Here is a 24,317-nt window from a genome sequence, read left to right on the forward strand (position 1 = left end):
CCCATATTCTGTGTGTGTCTAGCTGACAGTATGGTCTTATAAGAATTCAGTCAGCAAAGGATTTTAGGTCTTGCCTAGGTCCTGTGGTAGGTGTTCCAGAAGCGAGACCTATGAAGTAATGTGAACTAAAGATGAAAATTTCAGTTTGCACAGAGTTATGAAAATGTCCCTAACTTCATAGCCGTGACTTTTCTCCAAATCTCATCCCATCTCAGAGACTGATGTTAGTTATGCAGCAGCTGCTCTCTGGAAACTCAGTGCACCGAAAAACCAAAACCAAACAACAACAACAAACTAAGATGCATCGCAGTCCAAGTCAGAAGAACTGCATTCACGATCTCGTTTGCTCCTTACTCTGTGATCTGCAGTGGCCGAGCCTCAGCTTCCCTCATCTACAAAATGTGCTCACACAGGGGAGCCTGGGGTCCTGAGCCCACCACAAAGCCATAGTAATTAAAGTAGTAGAGCAGAACAGAGCTCTGAAAACCATGGTTATGGGCTTGTTGGGGAAAAAAGTTGCCATGGGGGCTGGAGAGATGGCTTAGCGGTTAAGAGCACTGACTGCTCTTCCAGCAGACCAGAGTTCAAGTCCCAGCAACCACGTGGCAGCTTACAACTGTCTGCAATTCCAGTTCCAGGGAATCTGACACCCTCTGACACCAATGCACATAAAATAAAAATAAATAAATTATTTTTGTTTTAAAAAAACAGTAAGGAGCAGAGTGAGAAATTCAAACGCCATCCATGTGAAATCACATATGAAACACACCCGTGCTAAGTCCAGACATCTGGCATACTGTGACATAGGTCCGAGAGAAAGAATAGAAGCGAGCTAGGGTAAAGCAGGACTCAATCAGCAGGGGCCAGCTAGATGACTCAGAGGGAATAGAAGCTTGCTACAAAGACTGATGACCCAAGTTTGATTCCTGGGACCTACGTGGTAGAAAATGCCTCTGACTTCCAATTGATGTCGTGGTATCTACACACATACCCCCTTGCCCAGTAAGCAAATATAATAATTTTTAAAAATGGCTTTTAAAATGCAACCTAAAGGGCTTGAACACATTTAGAGGTAAGTACTAGTACTCAGCCAATGATGGGTTCCCAATTTCTTCACAAGTATATTCTTAGGTACTGCAGAGATCAAGTGTGTGAAAACCCAAGTTCACTAGTCTCTCTGTCAAGAGCTCCATCTTGGGGAAAGGACCTGGTCAGAGTGAGACATTCCTTCAGCAGGAAGTTGTCACCAGGGTGACAGCTATGAAGCAGGCTTCAAAGTCTGCTGGTGAGATGACATCAGAGCCCTTATTCGGGAGACACTACCTGATGGCATAGACAGGACCAGACAGTTGGCTTCCATGGATCCACTGCAAGCAGTCCACCTGAGTCCTCGGAAGAAGAGACCTAGGCAGATGGGTGCCTCAGGGGCCTCCACACCTCATGATGTACGATTTGGAGACTTGGTCCTCTTCATTTTGGAGAAGAAGATGGGAACAACTCGAAGAGCCTTCCTCATGGAGCTGGCCCGAAGGAAAGGGTTCAGGGTGGAAAATGAGCTCAGGTAGGACAGCCCTGTCTACTTTGCAAGCATGTGGGAGCCCTGAGGACATCCCCAGGGGACCCAAGGGGCCAGTTGGCTAAGGGAGACAAGATGGGTAGAGGGTAAATGAGATTATATAGAACCAACTGGTACCAAGAGATAATATTTTTTAAAAATATGGCTTCCTATGGCTGACTCTGAGATGAAGTATCAGGGATGATAACCAGAAATGGAGTCAGAAAACTTCACATTGAAACCACTCGACTCCATTCTTTACCAAACTGAACCAACACCATTGGGATCATTTTTTTACATTGCTACTTTGGAGCAGGGAGAGGGGTCTGATTGTCTGCCTCTGACTTACACACACCTGCTGTGCTAAGGGTCTATGGTGGGCTAGGCTGAGATGGCTTGCCACGGGTACCCTAGTGGCCTTGGTGGTGGTTTTCCAAAGAGTGGTCAAAGTGGGCTTCAGGAAGAGATACTGTTTAAAGATGTTTGTATAGGGGTGACAGGTGGCACTGCAGTGTGATATGATCAGGGTCTAGGCAGAGAAGTGATTGAAGCTACCCTTTGGACTAGACACTCAGTAAGAACCAGTTATCACTGGTTTTTCTGACTCTTCTATGCGTTCACTATCTTGAACCAATGAAGACAATCAAAGTGATTTAGAAAGTTCCAGTAAAGGCCCTGATGTACATGATGGCTGCAGACAGAAGTGTTGGGGTTACTGTAGGAGCATGGGGGATCCACTCAGTTCACTGCCTGAGACTATGCAAGTTGGGAGTGGATGTGGAACATACTATATTAGAGAGGATACGACTTTCACACTTTGGATTTGGGGTTTTAAGTCTTTGACTTTAAAAGAAAGTTGTCAAACATTTCTTGCTGATGAAATGCGGTCTTTGAAGTATTGTGGAGATACATTTCCAAGGTCAGTACTCAGGAATGTCAAATGCCACACACCCAGCTGAGGGGATGTTTGATCTTTTGCTAAAATGTCCCCAGTCAAAATTTTCTGAGGTTCTGGGCTTCTCTCTTTTCTGAGTCTTTGTCATGTGGTCTCCTATTTTTTTGTTTTAAAGTCAAATTACAGACACTCTCAACTTCGTTCCCTAATGTTCTTTTCACACAATCCAATATTTCAACTCGTTTTTTGAGCGTAACTAATCTGTGAGACTTACATACAGTGTTTGCTTTAAAAGAGAAAGAGATTAGATGGGTAAAGAGGGGGGGATAAAACAGAAAAAAGTGTTCAAAGAGAAATTTAAAAACAGAAATCAAAAGTATTAGCAGCTACAAAGATGCTTTTCATGGTAAAGGAACTGAACAGGGACCAGCAGGGAAGCAAGAGCCGTCAGGCAGGATACCACTTACTCAGAAAGTGCTCTGGTAAAAGGTCCAAGCTTCTGGTGGAGCCCCACGGACTGAGTCACCAGTGGAGCAGCAAACTGGCTGAGGCAAGTGTCTGGGGGCGATGATCAGGAAGCGAGTGACTTCGTTGGTGAGGTGAATCAACGAGGTGTCCCAGCTGCCAGCTGCCAGAACCATGCCAGCTGCTTGGGAGGCAGAGGAAATGGGTGAGCAAGCCGCCGCCATGCCCATGATGGAGCAAGTTCTCAGGCTGAGAGCACAGACACATCCAACACACGTGTGTGCTGTAGAGGAAGATGAACCACAGGAAGCAGAAGCCCCGGCGCTAACAGAATTTCTGTGCCCAGATAGAGACTCATTAATTACTGTAGGGAGAACCTTTGGACTTCACCTCCTGGCTCTGACCCTATTCAGATCAGCAGTTCTATACACCCCCCACCTTTCTCCCTAACCGTGGCATTCAGATCAATATTCTGTCTGACATGATGCTGAGCTGAGAGGAAGGATGTCAGAATCCTTTGATAAACTTCACCATAGTACAAGTGTGAGGCTGGTTAACTAGTTAGATCCATTGGCCTGTACAGCCAAACCAAAAAAGAAGGTTGTTTCTCCACCGTATAAACTAGGTCAGACTACAGAAACCAGCAGAACAAAAACAGGAAGGCAGCTCACAAAAAGGCTATAAGCAGTTATCTGGTGCGGAGGGTGTATGCTCATATTTTCTGTCTTATAGTTTTGTTTTGTTTTTTTAAACAGGAGGCATACGATTATTTGTTTGTCTGCTTGTTTGTTTGTTGAGAAAGAGTCTCTCTAGATATTCTGGATGTCCTGGAACTCACAATGTAGACCAGGATGACCTTGAACTCACAGAGTTCCTCCTCCCTGTCTCTCTAGTGCCTCCATACCTGCTCTTTGACATGGATTTAAATCTGAGTACATTTAGAGGCCTGCTGCACATGGAGGCATCTGCAGATGGTTGAGAGCTGCCCTGTGGGTGCTGGTAATCAAACCTCCGAGATGGCTCAGTGGGTAAGCGTGTCTGCTGCCCAGCCTGACTACCTGACTTCAATCCCTGGGAACCACACGATGGAAGGAAAGAAGCAGTTCCCACGAGTCATCCTCTGACTTCTCCACATACACCAGAAATAAGTGTTTTTAAAAAAGGTCTTGTAGTTTGGGGCTGAAGGGATGACTCAATGGTTAAGAACATTGATTACACTTCTAAAGGATGCAGGTTTGATTACCAGCACCCACAGGGCAGCTCTCAACCATGTGCAACTCGAATTACAGGAGATCTGATGCTTCCGTGTGCACCAGGCTTCCAAGAGGTACACAGACTTACATCCAGACAAAACACTTATACCTATTAAAGTGGCTGAGCAGGTGAAGTCACTTGCTGTACAAGCCTGACACCCTAGATTCAACCCTTGGAACCCCAGTCAAGGAGGAAAGAAACCAACTCTACAAAGGTGATTTCTGACCCCCACATGTGCACCATGTCATACGCTAATGTGCACATTCCCAATGACCTCAATTACTATTAATGATGATGAATTAAAAGGAAAAATGCCAAGGGTACCGATTAACAGTAATGGCTACACGTCTTTCTTAGCTTGTAAAATTCAAAGCCTAAGGCAAAGAGAATGCTATGCTGTGGAACAGGCTAACGTCCATAGCTCCTGTATACTTTTGGCTGCCAAGAGGACCAGTCTTGGTTCCTACCTTACCTGAGATCCTCAATGGACTGAACTCTCTGGATTGATTCTGTTCTCTCTAACATGAATGCATCATTTTTGAGTGGAATACCCAGTTAGTCTATGTCCCATAGGAAGCTGGTTTCTAAGTTCCTTGGGTAGTTTTGAACATTGAAGAACAGAATATTGAATTTACTCTGTTACTAGCATCCTAGACTTTAGAACATGTGGCTAACCTCAGTTCACCTAATACAGGCTTAATATAGGAACCAAAATCTCCTGTTTTCCACTCCCTGAGTTCACATAGAGTGAGATACTTGAAAGCTTTCATCTGTTACCTACCCTTCTCTATAAATACTTTTGCTAACTTCCCCCTGTGTCTCGAAACAAATCATTGTGTTCAAGGCAGAAGGGTATGTAGCTTAGAAGGATGGTGTTCCATCTTTCTATCCCTCCAGGAGCTTCATACTTGCTAACATTGGTCAAGTTGTTGCAAATGCACCAGAGGACAGCATTGTCCTGCCAAGTCCCTCACAGCTTGCCTGCAATGGAAGATGCTGCCTTTGCTGAGACTATCACAAAAGCCTCTGAGTGCCTGCTCTGCACAGTGTATATGGAACTCTGGGAAAAAAATAGAAGAAGACATGAGCCTTGTAAGCAAAGAGTTTACAGTGAGATGAGGGAATCAGGAATTGTATCTTTTATCTTAATTTCTTTTCTAGAAAGCATTTACTTTTATCTTTGTGTATCAATTAATGATTTGCCCATATATAAGTATATGTGTATGTATATATGCCACATGGGTGCAGTGCCTTCAGATACCAGAAGAGGGTGCTGGATGCTCTGGAACTGGGTTTACAGGTGGTTGTGAGTCATGTCACATGTCAGCTCTGGGAATTGAACCTGGACCCTCTGCAAGGGCAGCAAATGCTCTTAACCACGGAGCCAACTCTCCAGCCCCTCGGTTTCTTTTCTTGTTCCGATAGTATCCTGACAAGAACAACTTAAGGAAGAAAGGGATTAGAGCTCACAGTTTACAGTCCATCATATCAAGGAAGTCACAGCAGCAGGAGCTCGAGAGAGCTGGTCACCTCATACCTGACCAGGTACAGAGGGCAGTAAATGCCTTACATGTTGTCATGTGACTGCAGACAGAATGTGACCAAAAACTAGCTTTAGCCTCTGAAACAGCTCATTCCTTTCAGACAGCTTGTAATGGATGTGTGTTATCTAGCCTGGCTGCCTCTGTTTTCTATCTGTTCACTGTTTCATCTTTGTAACATGACTTCCCTTCTCTCATTATCTCAGAGCATTTGCCTTCAAAGCCCAAGGGGATCTCATGGTAATAAACCCCCACATTTTCTATTTCAAAAATTATGAGCTTCAAGTTAATGAGAAGTTTTATAACACCGTTAAAGGTAGCTAAAGAATCGGGTGAGATCCCGGCCAGGGCAGGAATAGGAAGCTGTCTCTATTGATGCTATTGTGTGTACATGAAAGCCAACCTCAGCTGCCTTGCTTTCAGGGGTTCTAACACACAGTGGTTGCTCATGGAACTGGCAGAGCTGGAATTGGGGTGGGTTAAGCTGACTTCTTTAAGCAGCTTATTTTAACTGTCAACATGGCTAATGTCATTGTTTACAAAATATCAAACATAACCTGTGCCAGGTGACAAGACCATCTGTGAGAGCTAAAACTCACACTGGAAAGAGTGGGGGGTAACAATGGCTACCTCTTTTATTCATATGAGGCTTCTTTAATTATATGGAGTGAGGCACTGCCAGCCAGAAGAGAAGGTGAGAACAGGCAGAGTGCTATATGAGAAAAATACTCAGAGCTAAGTTTTGTGAGTTGATTCCATAATACACAGTTTTGGAACACCTGAGCCCCACCTGATAATCCTAGCAATATTTTGAACTTCTGCATGAAATTATACTTGTCATATATATTCTAATTAACGTACAATAACTCTATATATCTATGGGGTACAGAACAATAATTGAATATGCATATGCAGCATGTAAGGATCAAATTGTTTCTGTCTCTTTATAGCTCTATCATTTCTGTGTGTCTGGAGCCACCACGTACCTCCTTCATAAGTTCCCACGATGTAAACAAAGGGCTACTGTGAACTGTGTGTGTGTGTTTCAGGAGGGTGAACATTACAACTTATTTCTTTTAAATGTACTTTGGTTGCTCACCTCATATGGCTGATGTGAAGACTAATTTTTATACACACACACACACACACCCTACACATGGTAGTGTGTCATATTTGTAAATGGTGTAGAGAGACTTTACAGCATGCTTTTCTCTTTCTTTCTTTCTTTCTTTCTTTCTTTCTTTCTTTCTTTCTTTCCTTCTTTCTTTCTTTCTTTCTTTCTTTCTGTCTGTCTTTCTTTCTTTCTTTCTGTCTTTCTTTCTTTCTTTCTTTCTTTCTTTCTTTCTGTTTTTTTTTGTTTTTTTTTTGTTTTTTTTGTTTTTTTGTTTTTTGTTTTTTGTTTTTCAAGACAGGGTTTCTCTGTGTAGCCCTGGCTGTCCTGGAACTCACTCTGTAGACCAGGCTGGCCTTGAACTCAGAAATCCGCCTGCCTCTGCCTCCCAAGTGCTGGGATTAAAGGTGTGTGCCACCACTACCTGGCTACAGCATGCTTTTCATGCACCCATTTTTTTTTTTTTTTGTCATTGTTGTTTGTTGTGTCCTGGGAGCTCCTCTACCCCTGGGCTTTCCCAAAGCCCGTGTCAGAGGCAGGGCTTTATCTAGAGGCAGACTAGATAAGGAGATACAGGGCAGAGCCAGGCAGTGAGAAGGTTTGGCAGAGGCAGCATGGCTTGCAAGATGGACCTCAGGTCTTCTGCACTCACCCTGGTGAGCAAAGCCCAGAGAGCCCAGAGCATTTGGTGGCCTCCCTGAAGATCTTCCGTCTTGTGTTGAGCTACAGCAGCTATTTTTAGATTTGGGATAGCTCTAACCTCCTGCAGTCTTGTAATCCAGACATTCAACATAAAATAGGAAGACAAAAATTATACCCAAGGGGGCTTCCTGGGCAGATATGTTATAGTTTCTTCATTCATATCTCTGTCCCTTGGAGGAACTGTTTCCCTTTCAGTACGGCAACCATTGAGATATTCCTTCTCTTTCTTGTTGGCATGATGTCCATTCAGAGTAACCCTTCTGTGGGGAGGATGGAAGAGAACTGAGCAGGGGACTCCTCTGCTCTGGAACAAGCACTGAGTCAAAGATGCTAAACTCATGGCTACCCAAGTTCACGGGCTTCGGGTTAAAACAGATCTGTGATCAAATTTCCACCCTGCAGTTATTAGCAGGGAAGGGTTTTAATGTCTCCCAAGGCTCTCTCCTCATTGCTATGTGCGTCTGATAATACTTGCCTCTCAGCATTATTAATTAAATGTGTGACATGTACATTTAATGCATTTAATATTTGATACTAGTACCTGCTCTATGTCAGTGCTTCCATACTCTTGATATTTTCAATATTGAAGAAGCACTTGGAGCTGAGATAAATCCACATTTTCCCAAAGAGACAGATAATTGTCACTGTGAGTCAATAAGGAATTGTCAGCGGACCACACTGGAGGGAGCAAGTTGCCCTGTGATACTGTCTGGTGAGGCTCAGGATTGAACATGCAGAAGTGTTTAGTCAGAGAGAATCATCTGCAGGAGGCCAGTGACAACCATCAACCCAAAGAAACAATGCCAGCTCTGATTAGATACCAGGGAGACAGGATTGAGTGGACTCAACATGAGAGATGAGAACAGAGACCAGGATGGACGGAGCCGCTAAATTCTCATTTCTTAAATTATTTGTGGCTAAGGACCAGTTTAACAAAAATAAAATCACATTTATCAATGCTTTACCCTAAACATAAATAATAAAGTTGGTTTGGCAGTGTCAGGTTTCAACCAGCTTCTAAATAGTGTCTTAAAACTGCTTCTTACCTGACTGACATCCAATGGCTCAGTATTGGACTCTGCATGATACTAAGACATCTTTTTTGTTTGTTTGTTTGCTTGTTTGTTTGTTTTGGGGTTTTTGTTTTTTTTATTTATTTTTTTATTGGATGTTTTATTTACATTTCATATGTTATCCCCTTACCCCATTCCCCCCACCCACCCAGGAACCCCCTATCCCATCACCCCTCCTCCTGCTTCTCTGTGGATGTGCCCCTACCTACCCCCCCCACTCCCATCTCCCCACCCTCAAATTCCCACCCACTGGGTGTCCAGCCTTCATGAGACCAAGGATCTCTTCTCCCACCTATGCCCAAGAGAGCCATCCTCCCTTACATATGGCTCAGTGGTTAAGCTCTCTGACTGTACTTCCTAAGGTCCTGAGTTCGATTCCCAGCAACAACAGTGTACTCATATACATAGAACAAATGGATACTAAGACATCTTAAACAAGATTGTGACTATGATTTTTCTTGTTTCTCTTGCTTACATTTGTGGAAGACTTACTACTAGCTGTTTGATGCACCCCTTACTTTAGAACACCTCATTTTAATACTTTTAAATTTTTTCTTTATTTATTTTATGTAGATAGGTATGCTGTTTTCATGCACACCAGAAAAGGTCATCAGATCCCATTACAGATGGTTGTGAGCCACCATGTGGTTGCTGGGAATTGAACTCAGGACCTTTAGGAAGAGCAGCCAGTGCTTTTAACCTTTGAGTCATCCCTCCAGCCCCTCATTTTAATACTTAATCTTGATTCTTCTTTTTAAAATGCATCAGGATTAAATTCTACCAATATTCTTCTAGCTTGAGTTGCCCATCAAGAATGTATCCCATGACTCAACTGTAGCTAGAAAGAGTAAATATGTTTCTCACGTTGTAGTTACTGTTTCAATGTGAAATGTTCCCCAAAGGCTCATATGTCTGAATACTTGCTCCCAGCTGGTGCCACTGTTTGCAAATGTTGTGGAACCTTTAAGAGGTGTGAACTTCCTGGTGGAAGTAGGTCACTTGGGGTGGGCCCTGAGGAACCTTTTGACAGTTTTACATGTATATAATACATTTTGGTTGTTTTCATTCCCCACCCCACTTCTGATCCCTCCCTATCCTAGTGAGACATTTCTTGTTGCCAAGGAGTCTTTCCTTCTCCTACTCTCAAGTCTTTGTGTGGGACTGACTGACTGACTGACTGACTGACGGCTGGGTTCCACTTCCTGTTCATCTTTGCTTCCAGATTGTCACCATTTGGCTTCATGGTCTTGCATGTGTTCCCCCTTCGGTGGAAGGCACCCTTTGGAAATCTATGGCATAATGAATCTATCCATAGTTGGGGGAAGGTCCTTGTGTTGATTTTGTTTTGCTAGTTGTATGAACAGGAATTGAAAGCTTCGACCCCAGTCTTCCTTCACACGATGCAAGTCATTACCCACAAAGCTGTTTAGAGATCTAAGAAGGGTGTGTGGCTCCCATGCACAGTGTGAGCTGGGGCCTGCCTATGATGTGCCAGGAAGTCCCAGGAAAAGAACATGGAGTGGGGGTGGGGGGATGGTAGGAAGGGTGATTGAGAAGGAGACTTGGAGGTTGAACATCAGGACCCTGTCAGCATGTCTTTCACACAAAACTCCATTACTATAAGAGTAAGTATTAGTGTTTATTCAATGATATTACAACAAATTGTGATATATTGCTATATATACACACATCACACACACACACACACACACACACACACACACACACACACAGTGTCCTCTAAAGGGCAGAGGGCAGTGGTTTGGATAGACGAAAGCTTCCTCGATGAACCAACTAGTCCTTTTGTTGTTGCCTTAAAGTTTTGGTGTTAAGGTCCTTTCAAAGAATCTATTACAAATAAGTTTTGGAATTCCATGGACCTAAACTAGGGATACAGTTGCCTGTTTTGCCTTGGTCCCTACAAAATGCTGTCTGATCTCAACTTACTTCTGTTATCCGAAGGGTCTCAGTTCCAACCTCCAGCCTGTCTTGTGGTACCACCCTGAAGTCTCACCTGTCAATCAGATATTTTCATTTTGATCTCTCTCCAGAAACACAGCACACCAGAAACAGTCTCAGTTCCATGTCTCCACCTCTCTGCTAAAGAGATTCCACTTCTGTCTTGGCCCACCGGGCCACTATTTCACTGTGCGAATGTGCAAGATCCCTCTTCACCTTTTCTAGGGCGCTCTTGCAAGGTGCCCATCTGTTTCTCCTTTGCATTCTCTTTAAGTGTGCCAGAAACCAGTCTGATTTCCCCCACATATCCTCTTTCCAACACTCTCCCTTCCAAAGGTTGGCTTTTTAAAAATGGCACACTAATAGTACTAGTGTTCTGCTTACAAAAGTCTTAGCCCAGCTCCTGAACAAGGCATTTAAGACCCCTGCCACTGATGGCTCACCCATTCCTACAACTAACACACCCTTCCCAGTCCATCCCTACAACCCTCTCCTGTCCCCTGACTGCTGAATCCTTTCTTTCAGGACACTCCCATTGGCTTCTCAGCTCATCCAAGCGCTGTTCTTTCTCTAGACCCCATTCAGATCTCACCCTGGCCTCTTGCCTTCAGAATGTCTCCTGTAGGCTAAGATCCAGAAATGCCCCCTTCCTTCTGTGCCATTTGTGAGGAGCAAACGCTCCTTGACTTTGAACTACTTGGCCCCCAGAGCCTCATCTAAGACATTTTGCTCCAGCACGTCCAGCTGACAGCAGACAGACAAGTGTGTGCACATTCACACCTATTTCTCTTTGCACTTTGAGTTCTCACATCACACTGAAAACTCAGGTTTCATCAGACAAATTTGAAAACTCCTGGGTTCAAGTCTTCCATGAGCAAAACTGAAGCAGTACACCAAAACTGCCCGCACCGTGCACAGCTTCCTCTCCCATCTTCCTTACACTTCTATTTGACATGAATCATACTAATATCAGTTTTTCCCCATCCAACCCAGGATGTGGTCCACTGCTGCTTCTTCGATTAGAACAGAGATGATTTCCTTGTGTGACGATCCACGGTCAGGGCCAGTGTGTACCTTGTCTTTAATCAGCCAGGACTCTCAGAAACTTTTAGGAGGGGGAGAGCCAGTCTCATTTTGGAAGTTCCTTTTACTGATGCCTTTGCTTCCCATTTCTAGTGATTCTGTCACCCACATTGTGGCAGAGAACAACTCCGGATCAGATGTCCTGGAGTGGCTCCAGCTGCAGAATATCAAAGCCAGCTCTGAGCTCGAACTCTTGGACATCTCCTGGCTGGTTGAATGTTTGGGAGCAGGGAAGCCAGTGGAGATGACGGGGAGACACCAGCTTGTTGTAAGTGTCTCCTTTGCTGGATGGCCACTGGGATGGACGTCAGAATCCACAGACTTGGGTTGATTAGTCTTTTCTCATGGGGTCCTCTTAACTCTGGTGGGCCTCTATTTACTCCTCTATTATATAACAATAACGCCCACCTCCTGAGAGGCTGTGGAAATTGAAGTAGCACACACACAAATCGTGCACAGTGCTGACATGGTAATAGATGGGAGCTATTTTCTTTTTTAAAAAAAAAGAACTATTACTTTTAGTTTTGTGTGTGTGTGTGTGTGTGTGTATCTGTGTGTCTGTGTCTGTATATATGTGTGTGCACACATGTGTGCAGGTGTCCACAGAGGCCAGAAGAGGACAACAGAGCTCCTGGAGCAGGTTGTGAGCCATTAAGGTCTTTGGCAAGAATAGCACTCACTCTTCACCACTGATCCATCTCTCCAGCTCCATAACAAGAACGATTTTTATGAACACATTCACACACCGATATTTCAGAATATCACCCTTGAAATTCAGAAAAGTAAAGAGTTTCTTTTTTTCTCATTCTGATAATTCATGAAAAAAAATTAAAGAATATGAGTTCTTAAATCCAAATCCTTTACCGAGAATGCTAGAATATCTGGGAAAGGGGTTTGGATCATCTGAAATAAATAAAGGAAACAAAGGAAATAAAATTTAATTGCTGGTTCTTTTTCATTTTTGTGATTTCAAAAATACATATCCTGTACATACTTGAGAAGTCACAATGAAATTCATTATCTAGTGTAGTTAATATGTACTAATAAGAAGAACAATATGTCTGTGTCTATACACTAGACAGATATGTGACACATTTTGAGTCCTCTGTGATTTTTGCCCTCTTCCAGAGACAATAGCCATGAATTGTCTTAAAGTGAATATTTTCGTTGTATTTGAGTAAATATTTATAGCTATATGTACATTTGGTATTGGCTAATTAACTGCCATTCAAAATGGAAGCTTATGCCTTTGTGTAGGTGAGAAGAAACTCTTCCCTGAGTCCTGTCCCAGGCTCCCAGAACATTCCAGCACCTGCTGTGCAAAAGATCTCCCAGTATGCTTGTCAGCGAAGGACCACGTTAAACAATCACAACCAAGTGTTCACGGTAATGAGGGTTTCTGGAAACCCAGGGCAAAGCGGGACTTGAGGCTTCTTTCCCTGAGTCTACAAGTTGAATTGTGATTTTTCTGGAAATCTGAGAACACTTCTCTATGCTTACCTGACCTCTGGATCTTTGTCAAGTGGGCCTCCTCTTTCATACACACCCAGCTACTCAAGGGCCAGGGTTTACCAGAGTAACACATTCGGTAGAGTGTCAAGCACTGGACTTCTCATCTCTAACCTTCAAGCTGCATCTGTGAGGAAGAGCAGGAAACGAATGGCAGCCACTTGGCCCACTGAGCCACAGCTGCATTCTCTGCTAGTAAGGCAGCATGTGTCACCTTAAATAACCCCGGCTCTGGGTCTGAGTGATGAACACAGCCTTCATTCTACAAGCACCAGCTGTGTTTCCTGTCCACACTAAGAAACCTGAATGTCTAGGGATTGTGACAGAACCCTGGCTAGTCCTAGCTAGTCCTGGCTAGACAGAATTAGTCCAGAAGGCAGGAAACGGTTATACCCAACCCAGTCATGACTGTTGGGACACCATGGGCATCAGGTCACTACTTGATTAAATTGTTTTTAAATGTCTAACAATACTGAACTCATAATTCATTAGACACGTGTCTTTTCAGTTCTGTGACAGTGTCCCACGAGAGATGCAAAGGTATAGGAGCTAGATCCGGACTCCAAAGGTACTCTATTAGTGAAGAGGACAGGAGGGACTTGCAAGTGACTCTCATGAGCAGATCTGCTGACCTGGTTTTATTTGTTTATTCTTTTTAGGATGCCTTTGATATCCTGGCTGAAAATGATGAGTTTAGAGAGAACGAAGGTTCTTGTCTGGCGTTCATGCGAGCAGCCTCTGTACTGAAATCTCTGCCATTTACCATCATCAGCGTGAAAGACACAGAGGGAATTCCTTTCCTAGGGGACAAGGCGAAGTATGTCATAGAGGTAAGGGAGAGGTGGAATTTGCTACACCTCCAAAGAGGTGAAGGAGAGACACAACAGTTTACATGGGTATGGCTCTCTCCTCTTAATTACCTATAGATGAATCAATAATCTATAGATGCATCAATACAGCACAGAAAGATATATATGGGTGTAGACATATAAAATCCATAATCCCAACATGATCCCAGTAGAATGGCTTTCTCAGATAGTGATTCTTTTTTTTTTTTAAAGATTTATTTGCTTTGTTTTTTTTTAAACTTTATTTATTTATTTATTATAAGTACACTGTAGCTGTCTTCAGACACCCCACAAGAGGGCATCAGATCTCATTGCAGATGGTTGTGAGCCACCATGTGGTTGCTGGGATTTGAACTCATGACCTCTGGAAGAGCAGTCAGTGCTCTTAACCACTGAGCCATCTCACCAGCCCTCAGATAGTGATTCTTACTGGCAGTGAAAGACTCAAACCTTAGATCTCAGAGCAGCAAACCATTCTGCTTTCCACAGCCTCCGTCAGCTCTTCTGTCCAGCACAGGGTGATGTTCACTGGGCCAATTCTGCATCTATATGATCTGGAAAGAGACTGGGCAGTAGTTAAATGTTTAGCAACATTTAAGAATTTCCCAACAAGGCACGGTTGTCATCTAGTAGCAAGTTTCAATTCTAATCAAATGCAAGGTACATTATTCTAGAAAAATCTCCCAGCTCAAGACAACAGAGACTAGACCTCATAAAGGCTTGATAATGACTGGCCTTTCAGTGAGCCAACAATTAACCTGATGGTTTGAAAAGCCCTATTATTTCCACAACTTGAATAAACTGAAAAAAAAAATATCAGGACTAATTGGACAATGCTTGTCAGTGAATATTTTGTCCTATAGTCTATAGATTCAGCTCTTTATCCTTCTGTATCCTTGTCCGAGATTGTAAAGGTCTTGGATCTATGGTAAACTAAGATTTTTTTTTCAAGATTACAGGGAAGTTCTTGCTTTCTCCAGATCAGCCAGGAAAAATCTTCAAGTTACATGAGAAACCAGCAGTTGGGGCTGTAGGTTTGAGACTGGAACTTCGATTATGCAGGGACATAACTCAAAATCTTTTGTTCTACCCTCCTTGCAGGGGATTATTGAAGATGGAGAAAGTTCTGAAGCTAAAGCTGTGCTGGAGGATGAGCGATATAAATCCTTCAAAGTAAGCGATCGTACGTTTGTGTATCGGGGAGCGGCTTGTTTATTTATCCTGCTGTTTGCTGTGGTTAGTTACATAACGCAGGCTGCCGTACCAAAATGACATAGACTGAACTGCTTAGACACAGAAATTTATTTTCTGCAATTTTTGGAAACAGAAAGTTTAAATCAGGTTTCTGGGTAAAGATTGAGTGTAGGACTCTCTGTTGTTTACAGTGGCCAGCCACCCTCTGGCCTGCTGTTGCCCTGGGATGGCAGAGATAGAGATGGACAAATGCTTGGTCTTAGTTAGCTTTCTTTATTCTTACATTAGTGTATGAAGCATGACTCCTTGCTTAGGGAATGGCACCTTCCACAGTGGGCTTCCTTCATCAATTAACAGTCAAGCCATCTACCACAGACATGCCCACAGGTCAAAATAATATAGAGAATTCCTCATTAAGACTCCTTTACTGGGAGATTCTAAATTGTGTTAAGTTGACAGTTAAAACTAACCAGCACACCCAACAAAGACTCCATGTTCAAAGACTTACCTATCACACTGAGATTACCTACCAAGAACCCATCACTCATGGTTACAAATGTCAACAGACACAAGGATTTGAACAGAGCAAATGAGGCCCTGAAGCACAAACTCATATCTGAACAGCCCTCGTTGTACCTTTGCTTCTGGGACTTAAGGTTAATGATCTTCAAATTTTTATTACCTTAGAGTTTATGGTACTCTGGCCAGTTCCTTCAGTTCATAAATGATACAAGGCCTAACATATGGCCAGAATAGGAGCCAGGCTCAGAGTACAGACAGATGGGGGTTGAAGTTTGTACTTTCCCATTACACACTTGTAGATGGGGTGAATTTGCTGAGTCTCTGTGAGCCTCCTTCCACCGAAGGTGTGGTTCAGGACTTTGTGTAAAAGACTGAGCAATCTGAAGACAGCCAGAGACAGCTTCTCATATAGCCATGTAACAGGCAGTCTGTCTCCTTCCACAGATGTCCATCTGTCTCTCACTTCTTTCTCATTTAGTGACACTTTGGTTATGAAAGGATCCACCAGAAATGCCTCTGAAAGTTACCATTCCCAGGCTCAAGAGAGAACTCACTGAAGTGCAGAAAATCTGAGTAAGAACCCCAGAACCAACATAAAAAGCTAGGTGTGGTAGCATGCCTTTTAAATCCAAGCACCAAGAAGGTAGAGGCAAGCAGCTCCCTGAGGCTCACTGGCCAACCATCCCAGCCTGAGGTTGGCTTGTAGTCTCCAAATACACAGTTATGTACACACATACACTCGCACATGCACACACACCACACTCACCACACTCACCACACTCACTACCCATTCCCTTGATGTTTTCAAGAGAAACTGGGCCAAAGGTTTGCTTATATTTCTTGTTCTCGGCCTGAGACTTTAGAAGGCGTCACTCTGTTGTCACAGCAATGAGTTGAGGGAATAACAGCCTGCCTTTCCCTCCCTTTCAGCTCTTTACATCTGTGTTTGGTGTGGGACTGAAGACAGCTGAGAAATGGTTCAGGATGGGTTTCAAAACTCTCAGCGAAATAAAGTCAGACACAAGCCTAAGGTTTACACAAATGCAGAAAGCAGGTAATGGTCTCGGGGAGGTCACGGGTCACCCTGGGCTTGTCAGGGTCAGGTGACATGAAAGTCACTTTTACTTGTTCCAGACTTGGGACTCAGGTAAATCTTGGCTCCAGCACTTGTCACTGAGTGATCTTGAGTAAGCTAGTTAAAACCTTGTGCCTTCATTGCCTCACTGATGAACCTGAGCTAACCAGGGAATGCATCCGCTTGCACAAAGCCAGGAGAACATGAGAACACGGCCTCTTTCTGGGCTGCTCTGATTCCCTTTATCCAGACATTAAGGCAGAGTGGGCTCTGTCCTGATTCCTACAGACTCATCTAGACACTTGGGTCTGGCTGTCTGTGTAAGAACCATGCATGAAGAGTCGAGGACAGAAGGGTAAACTGACATAGAAGGAGAGGAAGGAGCACTGAAGAAAGTACATTCTCAATGGGTTGGTTCATACCGAGAATGTGGGCTAGGGACTGGAAAATGCAAGAGAAGGGGGTGGAAAGCTAGCTACAGGCTTGATCTATCTAACCAGATCCTTATAGCCTAGGAAGAGACAAGAATCCAGAGACAGAAGAGCTCTCAGTATCATCTGAAAGTCTGGCAAGCCCCACGGCCATCAAGGTGGCTTTCCGCAGATGGTACTGATACTTTTCCAGAAACAAGGAGATGCAATTTATAGCCCCTTCTAAATGTGTGTGGTTTTTTACATGTTTCCTTTTAATGTACAATAAAAATAGAGTAAAATTGTTCCTCAAGAGGGAGTCATTGCTATAGTTCTCTAGCTTCTGGGGTTATGGAAAATCATGAAGTTAATCAAGTTTTTAATATGGAAGTGATAGAGTCTTCTACCAGAGGATGCTGGGTTTGTGTAATTAGTCAACACCTATCTTCTGTTTAAGTGATAATGACAGACAGACAGACCAAAAATGATATCACAAGAAATGGTAGATGATACGGATCATATCTGGGTGGGGGAGTCCCACCAGTGACACTATAGAAAACCCCTATTAATCTTATAAGCTTGTTAATTTCTTTTTAAAAACAGTTTTATTTATTTTTATTTTATGTGTATGGGTGTTACTTGTATTTTTTTCTTTGCACCACATTTGTCCAGTGTCCAAGGGGGCCAGAAGAGGGTATAAGATCCCTTGCAACTGAAGTTACAGATGGTTGTGAGCTGCCATTGAGTACTGGGAATCAAACCTGGGTCTTCTGGAAGAGGAGCCAATGCTCTTAGCTACTGAGCCAGCTCTCAAATTTGCTGCTTTCTGAGTGATTATTAATAAGCTTTATATAATAGCACACAGGAAAATAAAAGAGTCTAAAAAAAACACCTAGTATTTCTACTCTGGATGCCAGAAAGTCTAGTCTAGTAAGCATGTTTTACACTAGCTCTAGAGATGCCATTAAGGAGAAATGTAGATGACTATCAAACCTAAGTGACATGGGATGGTTTGGAATGATAGTGAGGACACCTAACACTTACAGCAGATGTGGGGAGCAGTGTCATATTTTTTTCTCAGAAAGCCTTAAACTTGTGATGTCCTGTCTCAGCATCTTAAGTGTTAGGAATGCAGGTTGAGGTGCTGGCTGACAGCTACACATTCTTTAAAAAGTCATAACCTCACGTTCATGGACGTCATCGTGTGAGTGAGCACAGGGATTTCCTGGCACCAACTGAGTTGCTCTTGAGTGCCACTGACGATGGCAGTTTCTGTATTTATTAGAGCCTAATAGAATATTGCTTCTTAGATCAAACACACACACACACACACACACACACACACACACACACACACACACAAAGCAGCCATGTCCCAATAAAAATGCAACTGTTGACAACCGAACAAGAAAAGTTTATATCATAACAGTCATCGATATGAAGATGGTAGATCTTCAAGCAACTGGCTTGGTAGTACAAGTGAGAGATGGTTTAGCATCAACATCTTTTCCTGGTCCTGTCAACACACTTCTGCAACTGCCCCATTTAGAGATTACAGATGACTTCAAACTTGGTAACTTTGTTTACAGTGTGCTCAAGCCAAATGACTTCCTGGTTATGTCTCATTTTGGGGTGAGAAACAGGAGCCAATCAGCAGCCCTTAGAGAAGTACATCTTCAGTTTGTTGGGTGGCATTTGGATTCCTTAAATAAAAGTTCAGCATCTTGTATGGAAGCATGACTGTCATCAGACTCTGAGTATCCCAAACACGCCTTGCTTCCCACCAGTACTTTACCCCAATCCTTAGAGATAAGCCTCCTTCCCTCTCTGTCTTCCTCTGACTGTTCTGTAGTCACAGTCAAATGCTCTGCTCTCCCTCATGACACTGCTTCTGAACAGTCATTGGTTCACAGTCCTCAGGCCAGGAAGTAGCATGCCAGCCCCTCCAGGGCACTTTGCATGTTGCTTTGGACACAGACCCACCCTCTTCCTCCCATGTCTTTCCCTTTTCTAATGAAGCGTTCAGTTCCAAATCCTGAATTTTCCTATCCCCCTTTACGTAGTAGGGCATAGCTTGTTGGTCAAGAAGGCTGGACACAGTGCTGCACACATGGGATCTCAGCACTTGGGAGGCAGAGGAACTAGGAGTTCAGAAAGGAGACATCTGGGCCTTTCCTCAAAACAGGAGCAACAATAGCAGCAAGAGGAAGAGGAGGATGAGGAGGATGAGGAGGAAGAAGAGGAAGAAGAGGGGGAGGAGTAATCAAAGGAGGAGGAGGAGGAGGAGGAGGAGAAGGAACGCTGAATCTCTATTATAACATCTCTTAAAAACAGTTTTGATTCCAGAGGATCTGAATAGTTTCCCCTTGATAAGAATATTTATTGTAGACTTCCCCATGAGAAACCAAAGCTCCTTTGTAACTATGAAAAACCCACAAGCAAATGGACAAGCTAATGCTGTAGATCACTGTGCTCTGGACAGAGTCTGCTCAATGCCTGAGAGCACTGTGTGAGACAGCATCCTCTCCCATCGACGGCTGGTCCTCTTACGTGTGCCTTTCTCTCCACTGGCCTGTCAATGGCCTCTCAGGATTCCTCTACTATGAAGACCTCATTAGTCGTGTGAACAGGCCAGAGGCAGAGGCCGTCAGCGTGTTAGTTAAGGAGGCGGTGGTGGCGTTCCTTCCAGACGCCTTGGTCACCATGACTGGGGGATTTCGCAGGTAAGTGATGTAGCTGTTTTAGAACCCCTCTCCTACCTGCCTCTGACCTGGTGCCGACCTCACTCTGCAGCTTGGACTCCTGCCTCCTGTGTTTTGTGTCAGAGCCTCAAATAGCTTGACACCCACCTCACAGAGCTGTTTCTTGCCTCTGTGACTTTGCTCAGGTGAAACTTTCTCTACAGTTTTGTGAATTTGGCACTTGTTTGACTTCTCTATCCCTTAAGACTCAGTTTAGGTGCTGCCACCTCCAGAAAGCTGTCCTTAACTCCGTCTTATTCTATTCAGTATTAGGTACTTTCTTCTGTGCTTCTCAGATGCCTACTATACCATGTGTGCTTTCCCTGTGGATCTTAGTTCCTAGTGACACCAGGGTATGAGCCTGATCACTAAGTAGATGCTCAAGAAACTGGTTTAGTCCAAGACTAACTCAATGAACAAGTCTTCAAACATGAATCTCTTCAGTTGGCTACAAATGCCTCCATTTCAGAAAGGGACTTGTCCCTCCCACCTCTCCTTCTGAGACCTTGCCTGCTCACTTGCATCAAAGAGGTCTAAACCTAAGAGAATTTTCTGGGTTGGGTCCATCACTCAGCAGAGTGGCTACTTAGCATGCAGGAAACCTGGCTTTGATTCCCAGTATCCAATAAATCAGGTATGGTGAAATATACCCATAATCCCAGCACTTGGGAAGTACAGGCAGGAAGATAAGGAGTCCAGGGTCATCCTCAGCCTCATAGCATGCTCAAAGCCGGTCTGGACCACATAAGACCCTGTCTTTAAAAAACTTGACAAAGCAAAATCTCTTAAGCCATACCGTAATTCTAAGAAGGCTAACTTGCATGGTATTATCAAAGCTCTTTGTTGGCTACCCGTTGTCGTACAGGTTTCTCTATGTCCCGTTGTCATACAGGTTTCTCTATGTGTGTGATGCCTGTGGGTGTAGTGTTTGTTACTTTCTTTCCATTCACAAAAAACAACAAATTCTGGATAAAGTGTTTCCTGTCACAAATTTGCTTTGCAAAAAGTAGAGTTGTACAACCAGGAATAGCTGCTCTTAAAATATTGTGAGTATTTTGAACCGCAAACTTCACATTTGGGACACGGAAATGAAGACGTTTTGTTTTGTCATGTTGTCTGTTTGAAGGGCTAAAAGTCGAACTGATTTTCTTTTGTGTTTTTTTTCTTTTTTTGCAAATTAGGGGTAAGATGACTGGACATGATGTAGACTTTCTAATTACCAGCCCAGAAGCCACAGAGGAGGAAGAGCAGCAACTTTTGCATAAAGTGACAGACTTTTGGAGGCAGCAGGTAAGGAGGCCAGATGGCACCTGCCATTTAAGGCTGGCTTAGCATTGCTTTCTGTTTTGTTTCTTTTTCGTGTGTGTATGTGTGTGTGTGAGTGAGTGTGTGTATGTGTTATGTATGTTATGTGTGTGTGTGTATGTGTTGTGCATGTGTATGGTATATATATATATACATATATATATATATATATATATGTATATATATATATGTTTGTGTGTATGGACTATGTGTATGGTGTGTATGTTATGTATTGTGTGTATATGATGCACACATGTGTACATGTTTTGTATATGTATAGGCACACATGTGCGGGTGCATGTGGAGCCTAAGGTTCATGTTCAAGATCATCTTCAACTACTCCACCTTATTCACGGAGGCAGGCTCTTGCAATCAAACCCAGAGCTCATCCATATGGCTAGTCCTACTAGCCAGGTTGCTCCGGGGATCCCTTGTCTCCACCTTCTGGGCTAGAATTGCAATCAGGCTGTCATGTCTACCTGTAGGGGAGATATTTAGAAAACAGTGCCCGGCACAGCTTGTTCCCAGGCAGCCACCATGTTCCCGCTGCTCCTCGGCTCTAACCGGGGGGCTCTGGTTAGCTAGATGTGCCGGGTCTGGCACCCATGAGACACTAGCATAGTGGGATGACTCTGCCAATCCACCACACTGCATCCACAAAGCTCAGCTGAACCCCAGACAATATTTGTCGTCCTCGTAGTACCCTGTAGAAATGAGACTCTTAAAGCTTAACGATTATCTAAGGGATTTATATATTTAGAAATGCTCAACCAACAAGATGCCCATACAACTAGAGTTGTTACCCAATATCTAACCTTTTGAAAGAAATTGCTACCCAGGACAGCTTTTGATCTGTGGTTCTCCATGACTGATAGTCTCCCCTTTCTCCTCCCCTTCCTCTTTTTCTCCCCTTCCCTTCCTCTCTTCTCCCAGCTCTACCTCTTCTTCTACTGCCTAATCACCCAGCTCCACTGTGAATACAATGTAGCAGAATAAATATCCTGCTACATCCACCAAGCATTTATATGGGTTCTGGGGATCTGAAACTCAGGTCCTTGTGCTTGCAAAGCAGCTGCTTTAACCACTGAGCCGTCTACCCAGCCCCAAGCATTGTTACTTTCATGTGTTACACGATCAGTGTACATGACTACTATTCTTGTTTGTAACACCTTCTCACAGCACCTTATGGCTGGCATGAGACTGACCAGCTTTGGGTCGTAGGCAACACTTTACAGGTATGCATCTTGTTTGAAGAAGGAAGATGATGAGGGCAAGCCAGGCCCTGCAGAGGTCATAGCCAATGGCTCCCACAAAATGAAATCAAACCTGCCACGGGTTGACCATTGTTAGTAGTCAAAGCTGAGTTAAGCTAACCCCACAGCCAAAGACTTCTGGCTCTCTAGTCAAGCACCATTTCCTAGAGAGACCAAAGGTTCTTTCCTGAGAACCTGCTGATCTGACTGAGTAGAGGAGGCTGGACCAGAGTTTTCCTAGGACAGCTTCTCCCTTCCTGGGTAGACAATATCTGCTGGCCATGGGCTGAGCTCACTGATGTGCCCGAGAGAGACTAGATAAAGTGAAAACTAGAAATAACCAGCCCTGGACCCATGAGCTCTATAAATGAAAACTAGATTTCAGATTCAGATCCAAATTCATCTGTGAGACCATTCCACATCGCCCTGTCCTTCTCAGGAGAGGGTGCACAGGCTAACCAGAACCCCTTCAGAGAAGGCAAGATAAGTTCAGCTAGGAGAAGACACAACAAAGAAAAGTCAGGATACTGACCAGATCCTCTGTTCTGGGGTGGATGGGGGAGGGCAGGGGAAGATTAAAGACTCACTGAAAGACCAAAGAATACCTCTCCCCCCAGGCCTGTTGCCAAGGCTGGAAACTCATTGATGTTTGTTTTTGTGCCATTGTCCCATGCTACGAGTGTCTGCTGGAGTGGAGAGATGGCAGGGGAGCCCTCTTTGCATCGCTAGTTTCGAGGTAGTTTTCCTGTGGACCCTGGGCAGAGATAGTCATTATAAGCCCAGGTCCTGTAGCAGGGGCTGATAGTAAACCAGGTCTAATCTGAGACTTTAGAAGTGGTAGTACAACCTGGGATGGTTCCTAACAGTTCACACAGGGGATTCAATAGAAAGTTCCAGAGTGTCTGACAAATGGTGGCTGTGATCAGCAGCAACAGGATTGCTTATTGAACTCAGTTTGAGAACCAGGCACTGGGCTCTAGGGGACTGAAGAGCCAGCAGGCTGGCTCCTCCCCTATCCTCATGCAAAAGGTGCCAGGTGATTTAGTGTCCCTGCCCTGGACCCATGAACCCATCCCTGAAGTGTTGAACCACCCCACCCGCAGTGCTAGACACACCCCCTGAAGCTCTGGACCCAGCCCCAATATCTCAACTGTGAAATCAGCGGAGTTCTTCCCATCTGGCTTCCACCTTCTCTTCACTTCCTTCCCTGCCAGTCTTACCCTGAGCTCCACTTTACAGATGGCTGTGAGCACAGCTCAGACAGTGCACACGTGTGTACTCACAGAACACACACAGCACACCCAAAAGATGCTTAAATAGAGAAGTAGGTTGAACAGCCTTCAGTGCATTCTCCTATTTAAATGGTGTCCTTTGGAGAAAACTCCTGGGTCAGACATAGGAGAAAGGGAGGCAAAGAGCTTAGGAATCCAATCGCTAGGGAGGTTGTAAGACCCCAGACATCCATTCTGCCTGATTTCCAATCAGGCTGCTGATAGTTCACCTCAAAAGAAGGAGACTTCATGACTCAGGCATGGGGCAGGCCTGGTGAGCGGGACCCTGGGACAGAGACCCTAAGTGCTTCATGTGGTCACCCCTGGAGTTCATGAAACTAATGGGAGATTCAAAATGTTGAGAATACAGAATAAGACTCTAAGTCAGAACTAATCATGGTGGCTCATGCCACTGTGGGATGACTGAGGGATGACTGAGGGATGACTGAGGGATGACTGAGTGATGACTGAGGGATGACTGAGGAATGACTGAAGAATGACTGAGGGATGACTGAGGGATGACTGTGGGATGACTGAGGGATGACTGTGGG

General features: G+C 44.1%; 1 protein-coding gene across 3 annotated transcripts in view; it reads left to right on the forward strand.

Annotated features, from left to right (window-relative positions):
- The first annotated feature begins 1,182 nt into the window (after positions 1-1,182).
- Dntt (DNA nucleotidylexotransferase) overlaps positions 1,183-24,317 on the forward strand; it is a 31,545-nt gene continuing 8,410 nt past the window's right edge. For 2 of the 3 annotated variants that reach the window (XM_028775828.1, XM_028775839.1), the window contains exons 1-8: positions 1,183-1,561; positions 11,732-11,906; positions 12,896-13,024; positions 13,807-13,977; positions 15,097-15,168; positions 16,642-16,765; positions 19,787-19,919; positions 21,119-21,227. In XM_028775828.1, coding sequence (XP_028631661.1) covers positions 1,359-1,561; positions 11,732-11,906; positions 12,896-13,024; positions 13,807-13,977; positions 15,097-15,168; positions 16,642-16,765; positions 19,787-19,919; positions 21,119-21,227 — 1,116 coding nt within the window. In that variant the 5' untranslated portion in view covers positions 1,183-1,358. The remainder of the gene's footprint in view (positions 1,562-11,731; positions 11,907-12,895; positions 13,025-13,806; positions 13,978-15,096; positions 15,169-16,641; positions 16,766-19,786; positions 19,920-21,118; positions 21,228-24,317) is intronic. The other variant, XM_028775847.1, reaches the window with a different exon arrangement.

The sequence above is a fragment of the Grammomys surdaster genome, unplaced genomic scaffold (genome assembly GCF_004785775.1).
Source record: "Grammomys surdaster isolate TR1022 unplaced genomic scaffold, NIH_TR_1.0 66, whole genome shotgun sequence".
In the NCBI taxonomy this organism is placed as follows: Eukaryota; Metazoa; Chordata; class Mammalia; order Rodentia; family Muridae; genus Grammomys; species Grammomys surdaster.